At 40.8% G+C, this 12,357-nt stretch overlaps 1 protein-coding gene across 1 annotated transcript in view; it reads left to right on the top strand.

The window, feature by feature from the left end:
* The first annotated feature begins 1,907 nt into the window (after positions 1-1,907).
* Positions 1,908-12,357, top strand: part of m1ap (meiosis 1 associated protein) — a 50,841-nt gene continuing 40,391 nt past the window's right edge. Inside the window, exons 1-3 of the mRNA XM_063047343.1 lie at positions 1,908-2,099; positions 9,082-9,267; positions 10,620-10,806. Coding sequence (XP_062903413.1) covers positions 1,908-2,099; positions 9,082-9,267; positions 10,620-10,806 — 565 coding nt within the window. The remainder of the gene's footprint in view (positions 2,100-9,081; positions 9,268-10,619; positions 10,807-12,357) is intronic.

The raw sequence follows: 12,357 nt of genomic DNA on the forward strand, positions 1-12,357 counted from the left end.
GATTCTGATTGAATTTGTTGGTCTTTTATTATGTATTTTTGATAATTTTTTGTGTTATTATTATTATTTGCTTTTCTTTTTTTGTATTTGCACAGCTTGATGTCTTTTGCACATTGGTTGTTTGTGTATCTTTGTCTGTAGTTGTTCATTGATTCTATTGTGTTTCTTTGTATCTTCTGTGAACACCTGCAAGAAAATGAATATCAGAGTAGTATATGGAAATGTATGCACTTTGATGATAAGTTTTCTTTGAACTTTGAACCTGACGGCATGAACTTTGATATCTCTGATTTCTCCTTACCTCCTTCTCTCTTTTTCAATTCCCCATTCTGACTCCACCCTCCTCTCCTATCAGATTCCTTCTTCTTCAGCCCTTTATCTTTTCTGCCTACCACCTCCCAGCTTCAAACTTCTTAACCCCCTACTCCATCCACTCGCCTTCCCCCTTACCTGGTCTCATTTATCACCTGCCAGCTATCACTCCTCTCCTTTCTCGACCTTCTTATTCTGGCTTCTTCCCCCTATTTTACCTGTCCTGATGAAGGGTCTCAGCCCAAAACATTGATTGTTTATTCCCCTCCACAGATGCTGCCTGACCTGCTAACTTTGTGTTTGTTACTGTTTTACGCTTTTTTTTTAGAATTTGGTCCAGAAGGAGCCTATTTGGCCTATTATGTCCATACCAAACAAAAAAAAAGGTTGAGCTAGTTAGGTTATTCCCATTTCCCAGCTCTCAATCCATAACTGTAGGCTACAGCTTTCTAAATGTTCACTTAGATGCATATTAAATATGATGAGTTTTTCTGCTTGCACTGCTTTTTCAAAAATGAGCTCCAGACCTCATTACCAGTTAGATTTTTATACACAATTTCCTATTATTCCACTACAAATTAAATTAATTTATGTTCCCTAAATATCATTCCATAAGACCATAAGATGTAAGAGCAGAATTAAACCATTCAGCCCATCAGGTCTGCTCAGCCATTCCATTATGGCTGATTTATTATCCCCCTCAACCCCATTCTCCTGCTTTTTCCCAATAACTTGATGCCCTGATTAACTCAGAACCTATCAACCTCTGCTTTAGATATACCCAATGATTTGATCTCCACAGCCATCTGTGGCAATTAATACTACAGATTCACCACCCTTTGGATGAAGAATTCCCTCTAGTAAGCAAAAAAAAAAAATTCTATTCACTCATCTGGTTTTCTTATAATCCTCAGTTAAATGTTATTTTAGTATTGCTGCCTCAGTAAGACAGCCAATTAATCAAGGATCTCACCCATTCTGAATATTCACTCTTCTCCACCCGCCAACTACTCTTCAGGCAGAAGATACAAAAGCTTGAAAACACCTACCATCAAGCTCAAGGACAGCTTCTATCCTGCTGTTAAAAGACTATTGAATGGACTTTTTCATGATAAGAAAGACTTTTGACCTCACAATCTCCATATCATGGCCTTGCAGCTTACTGTCTGCCTGCACTGCACTTGCTCTGTAACCAAAACATTTTATTCTGCATTCTGGTTTTGCTTTTCCCTTGTGCTACCTCAATGCCCTGATGTAATGAAGTGATCCATATGGGTGGCATGCAAAACAAAGTTTCTTACTCGATGCATAGGACAATAACAAACAAATTTATCAATTTCATTTTGTTGCTAAAAGCATATATCCTAGTCAGCCTTATTCTGTGAGAAATCCTAGTAATCAAAGAACCTAGTTATAATTAGATATTTTACAATAAGATAAATAGACCAAAATTCAGAGAGTAACAAAAATATTATCTTTCCATTCTTTGATTTAGGTTTTCAGCTTTTGGATTGTTGAAACTATAAATTTTCATTCCAATGAATTCAGAAAGGCTGATGTCAGAGAACAGGAATAATAAAGCCAACCCTGCCATCATGACAAGGCAACCATCTCGAATCCTTGTGGTGGACGTTACGCCTCCTTTCTGGTCAGACATTTGCTCCAATCTCTGTGAAGCCCTGGAAAATTTCTTTGCTTTGGCCTGCAGTTTGGGAGGGTTATGTCGCCTGCCTCTCTTCAGTCTTTACGTGGTTCACAATCAGCAGGAATGTCTTCTTCCTTTTGTGGTAGGTAAAAACAGCAAAACATAGACCGGGTCTCCATCTTTTCATTATAAGAAGTCACTTATCAAAATAAATAACTGTTTGAATTCAAGGTTCACAAGCCAACTCAATAGCAATAATGATTCTGCGAACACCTTGTGTCAGTTTATAAGCCAGATGATACTCAATTTTATTCAGTAGCTGCACAGGTTGATAGGGTGGTTAAGAAGGCATATGATAGGCTTGCCTTTATTAGTTAAGACAATGAATTCAAAAGTCAGGAAGTTATGTTGCAGCTTTATAAAACTCTAGTTAGACCATACCTGGAGTATTATATACAGTCTGGTCACCCCATTAAAGGAAGGATGTTGAGGCTTTACCAGCATGCTGCCTGCATTAGAGTGTCTGTGCTACAGTATAATGACAGCTTGGAAACATGGGTGGTTTTCTCTGGAGCAGCAGAGGCTAAGGGGAGATCTGATAGGGGTTTACAAGATTATGAGGGCCCTAGATAAAGTAGACAGAGACAGTATCTTTTTCCCAGGGTTGAAATGTCTAATACAGAGGGCATGCATTTAAGGTGAGAAGGGGATATTTCAAAGGAGATGCAAGAGACGAGCTTTTTCAGACAGAGAGCGATAGTTGCCTGGAATGTGCTGCCTGGGGTAGTGGTAGAGGTAGAAACACTAGAGACTTTTAAGAGTTGTTTAGATAGACATATGAATGTGAGGGAAATGGAAAGATATAGACATTGTGTAGACAGAAGAGATGAGTTTAGTTAGCCATATGATTACTAATTTAATTGGTCCAGCAGAACATTGTGGGGTGAAGGGGCTATTCTTGTGCTGTACTGTTCTGTGTTCTGCGGTATGTACTGCATGAAGCCCAAATTGTTCTGCAGCCAGAGTAAACCACACAAATTTGGCTGTTCTCCAATAAGAAAACAGGATTAAAATGTTGGGGTTTCAAAGACTGTTCAAGTTGGAATTTACTAAGGAATTTAACTGTTTTCTTTAGCTTTGAAAATTATCTTCTTTCAAGACTGAGAAATTTCTTGCATTGCAGATGAATGTGAAAGGTTACTTAGAGAAAATGCATTGTCATAGCTGTTCTGTAAGATTCAAAATAGCAAGAGTTATACATTACCAAAGTGGGCCCCTTGGCTCAACTCGGCCTTACTGATCAAGGTGTCTACATATAAGATCCATTTACTTATGTTGTTCTTATCAATTGTATATCATATCAGAATCAGGTTTATTATCACTGGCATGTGTCGTGAAATTTGTTAACTTAGCTGCAGTTCAATGCAATACATAATAGAGAAGGGAAAAAAGGATAATTTTACAGTATATGTATATTGGAGATTAAAAATAGTGCGAAAACAGAAATAATATATATTGAAAAAGTGAGGTAGTGTTCACAGGTTCAATGTCCATTTAGAATTGGATGGCAGAGGGATAGGAGCTGTTCCTGAACCACTGAGTGGGTGCCTTCAGGCTTCTGTACCTCCTACCTGATGGTAACAATGAGAAAAGGGCATGCCCTGGGTGCTGTGTGTCCTTAATAATGGACACTGCCTTTCTGAGACACTGCTCCTTGACGATGTCCTCGGTACTTTGTAGTCTAGTACCCAAGATGGAGCTGACTAAATTTTTGATCCTCTGCAGCTTCTTTCAGTCCTGTGCAGTAGCCCGCGCCCCCCCCATACCAGACAGTGATACAACCTGTCAGAGTGCTCTCCATGATACATCTATAGAAGTTTTGAGTGTCCATATCTCTCTAAATTTTTCCTATCCATGGACTAAAACCCAGTACCAACAGGCTCAGACAGCTTCTTTCACCAGGCCATCAGACTGATTAATTCACGCTGATACAATTGTATTTCTATGTTATATTGACTATCCTGTTGTGGGGAGGGGAGGGAGGGAACATTGACTCAGACCATGAGAGGCCTGCGTCGGGCATTTTCATGCCTTACAAGGTTCAGATTGGAAGTCTGTGTGGGGCGCCACTCCTGGCACAGACACTAGAGCAATGTGTGTTTAAGTGCCTTGCTCAAGGACACAAACACCCTGCCACAGCTGAGGCTTGAACTAGTGACCTTCAGATCACTAGACGAACTCCTTAACCACTTGGCTATGTGCCCAACACGTGTATCCTGTTGTACGTACTATTTATTATAAATTATTATAAATGACACATTGCACATTTATATGGAGATGTAACATAAAGATTTTTACTCCTCATGTATATGAAGAATGTAAGTAATAAAGTCAATTCAATTCAATTCAATTGTCCAAATGTCTTTGAACATAGCAATTGTACTTGTTTCTACCATTTCCTTTGGTATCTCACTTCAAATACCCACCACCCTCCTTATGAAAAACATGCTCTCTGATGCCATGTAAATCTTTCCCCCCTCACTTGTTCTGCACCCCCTCTGAAGCCTCCACATCCTTCCTTGAGTGTGGCAACCAGAACTGCAAACTGTACTCCAAATATGGCCAGAACAAAGTTCTATACAACTGTAACATGATTTCCCAATTTTTATATTCAATAACCAATTGACAAAGACAAGCATGCAATCTGAACTTTTTACCGTCCTATCTACCAGTGTTGCCACTTCCAGGGCTTACTCTCACCATCTCAGCAATAGCATTACCAGTACTCTGCCTGGTTTCTCATCTTGGTAAGTTCGGTCAAGTTCTTAGGAGTCATAAAAAATATAAAGAAATGAATAAGGACAATGGAGACATGTCCTGGTCAGTGACTTTGTATAACTTAGGGAACCAAGGTAGTGTAGTGGATAGCGCAATGCTATTATAGCTCTAGGCATTCCAGAGTTCGGAGTTCAATTCCAGCAGCGTATGTAAGGAGATTTTACATTCTCCCCGTGACCGTGTGGATTTCCTCAGGGTGGTCTGGTTTCTTCCCACATTCCAAAGATGAACTCCATGGATTATCACCTTGTCACGGTGGAGAGGCTTGTGTGGTCCTGAGATCCCGAGAGCGATGCCGTCTGGAGCAATGCCCCTGGTAGGGTCACCCATGGCGGTAAGGTCGAGGGTGAGGTCCCTGACAAAGAACAATTCAACCAAGACCTCAACAGTGGAACAGGCGGACGAAGTTACTTCGAACTCAACGGCTGTGAAGGCGGATGAAGGCTGCAACAAATCCATCAGCTCCAATCATCATGGAATCATTGCCATTGGAATCAGTTGGTTGATTTGTGAAGTATCATGTGCTTCTTGGAGTGCAACATCAAGTACACGTTAAACAAATACACGCACAGGCATCTTTGCTCTGTGGGCCACTTCTTCAAGTCTTTCTGCGATCGGGGAGGGCGACGGGAGCAGGCAATGTGATGGCTAGAAGTTCCTAGTCAAGAACCGGCACGAAAGCGGTGAATACTTGATTCAGTCGCTCAACTTTTGGACAGAAGCAGGAAAGTTGTTCAGCAGCAGTATTTACATCTGAGCAGCCCTATTTAGGATCCACTCTGCTCACCCTGAACTGGGAAGGGGCTAGAAAAGGTGCCCTAAAAATAGTCTGCTTCACCCCATCCTGTCTGGAAAGCCGCGTCCAGAGGGATCACCATCATGTGGTCGAAAAACATTGAGAAGTGAAACTATGAAATTTGGAACCTGGAATATGGATAACCCAAACTCAGGCCGACCAGAGAGGAGAACTGCCTTTGTTGCCCGGGAACTCCAAAAATTCAACTTTGACATTGTTGCTCTGAGTGAGACCTGCAGAGATGGAGAAGGGCAACTAAAGGAAGAGCAAGGTCAATACACCTTTTTCTGGAAAGGACTTGATCCTGAACAACCGAGGATCCATGGAGTAGGTTTTGCCATCCGAAACAGCCTACTTCAGAAGCTGACAGAGCAACCACTGGGAATCAACGAACGTCTCATGACTCTGCGAATCCAACTTGTCAAGAACCAGCAGACTACCATCATCAGCGCCTATGCTCCAACTTTGGATGCTGAAGATGAAGTAAAGATGAACTTCTACGCCCAACTTGACCACATCCTTTCCTCTGTTCCCAACAACGACAAGATCATTCTCTTGGGAGACCTCAATGCCAGAGTCGGGAAAGATCATAGACTCTGGACTGGAATAATAAGCAAGGAAGGAGTTGGCAAGGTCAACGCCAATGGAACACTCCTCCTCACCAAATGTGCTGAACACAACCTGGTGATTACAAACACCCTATTTTGCCAGAAAAACAGGCACAAAGTCTCCTGGCAGCATCCACGCTCCAAACACTGGCACCTCATCGACTCCATCATCGTATGATCTCGGGACCAACAAGATGTACTGATAAGAAGAGCTGTTACTGGTGCTGACGAGTGCTGGACAGACCATCGACTCATCTCGTCCACCATGAGAATGAAGACTCGGCCCAAAAGGAAACACCAAAATCAGAACACTATTAAGAAATTTAATGTTGACATCCTTCAAGACATCAGCCATGTACAGAAGTTCCAAAAAAATCTTCAAGAACAACTGCCTCAACAAATCCCACCATCTGTAGAAGAACACTGGAATCAATTGAAGAACGCTATCATCACATCCTGCAAAGAAACAATTGGGTTCAAGACGAAATAACATCAGGATTGGTTCGATGATAACGACAAACTACTCCAACAACTCATCGACGAAAAGAGAAAAGCTTTCATTACCTGACAGAATGACCAACAAACGGCTACCAAAAGGAAATGCTATCAGGAATGCAAGGCTGCAGTCCAAAAGAGCACCCAAAACCTGAAAAACCAATGGTGGAGGAAGAAAGCTCAGGAAATCCAACAACTAGCAGACGCCAACAACACTCGAGGCTTTTTCAATGCAATTAAAGCTATTTTTGGCCCAACCGCACACGGTCAAGCCCCTCTCTAAAGCAAAGGTGGTTCAACCATCCTGAAGAGCAATGCTGGCATCAATTCTAGATGGAGGGAGCACTTTGAAGATATTCTAAATCAAACTGTCTCATTTGACAGGAATGTGATTAACAACATTCTAAAACAGCCCGTTGACGACTTCCTAAGCAAAATACCGACACTTGAAGAAGTCAAGGAAGCCATCAAAACCTTGAAAAACAACAAGGCCGCTGGACTCGATGGAATACCAGCCAAGGACTACAAAATTGGAGGTAACCCGCTTCATCATCAACTGCATCAACTTCTCATCAAGATCTGGATAAATAAAGACGTACCAGCAGACTTTAGAGACTCAGCAATCGTTACCATCTACAAAAGGAAAGGCGATCAATCCGAATGCGGAAACTATCGTGGAATTTCCCTGTTAGCAACAGCAGGAAAGATCCACACCCGTATCATGAACAACTGGCTCAAGCCTTTAGCTGAGAAGATCCTTCCGGAGCCGGTTTTAGACCATCACATGGAGCAATCGACATGATCTTCACAATGCGAAAACCATGAGAAAAATGTCGTGAACAACTTCAACCTTTGTACACGGCATTCATCGACCTCACCAAAGCCTTTGACTCGGCATCAATGGAAATCCTATGGGATGTCCTATCCACTTATGGATGCCCTGAAAAGTACATTCGAATCCTGAGACTCCTCCACGATGGCATACTTGCCACAGTCATGGTCAGCAACAGTAACTGTGAGTCTTTTCAAGTTAGATGAGGAGTAAAACAGGGATGTGTGACTGCCCCAACTTTGTTCACCATCTTCATTGCGACAATCATCCACATTATCAAGGACAACCTACCCCCAGGAATTGAAACTGTCTACAGAACAGATGGCAGACTTTTCAATCTTGCCTGTCTCAAATCCAAAACGAAGACATCCATGAGTTCCCTCATTGAGTTCCAATATGCAGATGACACAGTGTTGCAGCTCTTTCAGAAAACCACCTGCAACAGATTCTGACTGCCTTCAACCGTGCATACATGAAACTTGGACTTACCATCAATTCCAAGAAGACTCAGATCATCTATCAACCGTCACCAATTGAGACAAATCAGATAGAACCATCAATTCAACTTGGCAAAACAACTCCGGAAAACGTGGACCACTTTCCGTATCTTGGAAGTCACCTCTCCTTCAATGTCGACCTTAATGACGAGATCCAACATCATCTTAAGTGCGCTGGAACAGCTTTTGGACGTCTCCGAACAAGAGTCTTTCATAATCGTGACATCTGAACAGACACCAAAATGTTAGTGTACAAAGCAGTGGTAATCCCAACACTCCTGTATGCATCAGAAACCTGGACAACATACCAACGACATCTGAAGGCACTTGAAAAGTTCCATCAACGCTGTCTTCAAAACATCCTAAATATCAGCTGGGAAGATAGAAGAACCAGCGTCAGTATGCTAAATGAAGCAAAAACAACAGGCATTGAAGCCTATGTCATCAAGAACCAACTAAGATGGAGCGGTCATGTGGTTCGGATGAAGGGCGAACATCTGCCAAGACAAATCTTCTACTCCTAGCTTAAAGAAGGCAAACGTCAAAGAGGCAGACAACAGAAGAGATTCAAAAACGTCTTAAAAACCAACATGAAGAAATGTAACATCGACATCAACAAGTGGGAAACCAATGCCAAGGACAGGAAACTCTGGCAAGCCATCATCCGAGAAGGAACAGCATCTTCTGAAGCCAACAGATGTGCAGAATTAGAAGAAAAGAGAAGAAAATGGAAAGAGAGGCAGCAACAACCAGAGCCCAATCTGCCATCTGGAACTACCTGTCCTGAATGCGGAAGAACTTTCAAAGCCAAGATTGGACTTATAAGCCACTTGAGAGCCCATAAGTAGATCAACAGAACGAAGACAATCATCCTCAACCTCGAGGGATAGCCACGACGATTAGGTTCATTGGTCATTGTAAATTGTCCTGTGATTAGGTTAGGGTTAAAAAGTTAGACTGGAAGGACATGTTCCATTCTGTATCTCTAAATAGACAAAAAAAGATCTTTAGAAACAAGATTGAATAATATTTGAAATTATGTTTTTCCTTCTCTGTAGCCAGTGAAAGGAAACTTTCCCAAGCTCCATTCATCTATCTCAGAACTGAGATCAATGCCAAAAGAGGGATGTTTGCGTGAAAAGCCAGGTTCATTAAAACAAGCTGTAGAAGATAGCCTTTTACAGTTTAAACAGTACATGAGGCATGTGACAACGGGAGGATCACTGAATAGCTGCTCTGTAGAGGTAAGAAAAATTCATTAAAATTATTTTGTAGCCTTCTCAACAGAATTAAAAATGTATATTTTTTATATATTTAAAAATGTCTCACATTTCTTAACAAAATATTATTTTTGGTGAAAAGAATTATAATTTTTTATAAATAGGAATTTAATTGCCATAAGTCCATAAGACATAGAAGAAGAATTATGCCAATTGGCCCATTGAATTTGCTCCACATTCCACCATGGGCGATTTATTATCTCTCTCAATCTCATTCTCCTGCCTTCTCCCTGTGACCTTTGACACCCTGATTAACCAAGAACCTATCAACCTCTGCTTTAAATATTCTCAATGACTTGGCCTCCACAGCCACCTGTGGCAATAAATTCCACAGATTTACCACTTTCTATCTATAGAAATTCCTTCACACCTCTGTTCTAAATGGGCTTCCCTCTATTCCAAGGCTATGCCATCTGGTCCTAGATTCCTGCACTATAGAAAACATCCTCTCCACATCCACTCTATCTAGCGCTTTCAACATTCAATGAGAATCCCCCCCATTCTTCTAAATTCCAGCAAGTACAGACGGAGAGCCGTCAAATGCTCCTTATACATTAAACCTTTCATTCCTGGAATCATTCTCGTGAACCTCAATACAATTCTCTCCAATGTCAGCACATCCTTTCTTAAAAGGGGCCCAAAAATGCTCACAATACTCCCAGGTGAGGCCTCACCAGTGCCTTATGACATCCTAGTGTTACATCCTTGCTTTTGTATTATAGTCCTCTCAAAAAGAATGTTTACACTACATTTGCCTTCCTCACCACTGACTCAACCTGCAAGTTAACCTTTAGGGAATCCTGTATGAGGATTACAAAGTCTCTTTGCACTTTGGATTTGTACTCTGGGACTGCGAGTGGATGGAGTAGATGTGGAGAGGATGTTTCCTATTTTGTGGGAATCTAGGGCCAGAGGGCACAACCTCAGAATAGAGGGATATCCATTTAGAATGGAGATGACTAGGAATTTCTTTAGCCAGAGTGTGGTATAAATCGTTAACATAGGCAGCTGTGGAGGCAAGTCATTGGGTATATTTAAGGCAGGAATTGATAGGGCATTGATTAGTCAGGCATGAAAAAGTTACAGGGAGAAGACAGGAGAATGGTGTTGAAAAGGAAGATGGATCAGTCATGATGAAATGAGCAGAATAGTGAAAACTTTGAAAAGAAAATTACAATACCAATAATTAGATAAAATGATTACTGAAAACCATCTGAAATACATAAGCTGTTAGAACTTGCTTAAGCCAAAAAAATTGTAAATGTCGACTAATTAATAATTCATTTTAATAATTCTAGTTTTTTTTTCCTTCACAGATTACAGTACTTACCAGCCAGCCTGGGAAGCAAGTGGTGAAGCAACTCGAGTCAGGTCTCAGTGAGACTGATTTAGTCAGTGTTAGGCGTTTACAGGTACTGCATATATCCAGGTGTGACACAATGGAATTGATGGACATGCCTTGCAGCACACAGTCAATCCTATCCGGTGAAGAAAACAACTCTGGTTTGTATTTGGAGTAAATGGAATTCATTTATTTAAGTTATGAACTGCTTTATTCATTGTTACTTGTATCCCTGAGTGATTGTTTAAAGAAATTCAGCAAACATTTGCAACCAAAATGGAAAACTTGCTGATCTGCATGGCTTAGTATTACACACATACCATCTGACAAGCTCAAAAATGTTCATGCTTTTTGAACCCACATTTCTGAGGGTAGATTTTAAATGTACAGCAGTAGAAAATAGGTGATTTGTAGCCATTTTTATTTCCTTCGTAGACTATTGTTACTGGTTGCTAGTTATTGCCCACTAGCTTTCAATATTACCCTAGAATGTTTTTGGTTTGTAAATCTGACTCCTTTTTTTAAACTTTCATAAAATAGTAACCTTTTATTTGATGGGCCTACTTTTGTCTCTTTCAGATTCTGGGAATGAATCTACTCACCCATTCCACTGATCTTTTTAAATGGAATTTTAAATAAATATGCCTTTTTCTTTTTTTTCAATATTTTTGTTTAATTTTTTTGGCATCCATGTGAACACGTTAGACTAGAAATTCATTTTTATCCAAGAGCATGCTGAGACCTCGTTGAAATTACTTGTTATTTCCATTGCTGTTTTGCATTTACTGAATTTCTGTTTGGGGTAGGAAGTGGATGTGGACAGTAATGTATCTGTGTAATGCTAGCCAACCAATTCCTCATAAAAGGAAACTAAGTTCTGGGTCCAACCATACAGTGCCTTTGAAAAGATGAATGTCTGAAAGTGTTACAGGCAGGGCGGCTACATTATCTGACCCTTTATTTCTGGTTTCCTTCCTAGTCCTGATGAAGGGTCTCAGCCCGAAACACCAACTGTTTATTTCTCTCCGTAGGTGCTCCCTGACCTGTTGAGTTCCTCCAACACTTTGTGAGTGTTGATCAAAATTTCCAGCATCAGCTGAATCTCTTGAGTTTACTTTTTTGTTGTTTCTCATGTTTTCTAATGACATAGAGTGAGGCAATTTGGCTCACTGGTCTATGCCAATTTCAGAGCAACGTAATCAGTCCTGTTTTCCATTTATTTCCCTATCATCTATTCTCTATCAACTACCTGTCATTTTCTCACCAAGGTGAAATCTGTAGTAACTATTTAACCTATGTGGGAGCGAACTAGAATAATCTGGGGAATACCAGATGGTTACAGGGAGAACATGCCAGTTCCATGCAAACAGGAGTTCAGTACTGAACTTGGATCTTTAGAGTTGTGAAGCACTATCACCAACTGTTGTGCCAGTGCTGAGAAAAAAAACTCTTACAAGCAGCAAAATGATCAAGATCAAATAATCTGTTTTCATGATTTTAGTTGAAGGATAAAAATTGATCAGTACACAGAGCATTGGACATTTTCCTCATATCACTTTAATGGGAACAATTCTCCTCGCTTACTGTGTCTAGACCGTTCATAATTTTAAACCACTGTCAAAATTCCTTGTGGTCTCCTCTGTTCCATGGAGAATCCCAGCTTCTGCAGTCAGATCTTGGATGTGAAATCACCCACCTAGATCCTCACTGCA

Source organism: Mobula hypostoma, chromosome 4 (assembly GCF_963921235.1).
Source record: "Mobula hypostoma chromosome 4, sMobHyp1.1, whole genome shotgun sequence".
In the NCBI taxonomy this organism is placed as follows: Eukaryota; Metazoa; Chordata; class Chondrichthyes; order Myliobatiformes; family Myliobatidae; genus Mobula; species Mobula hypostoma.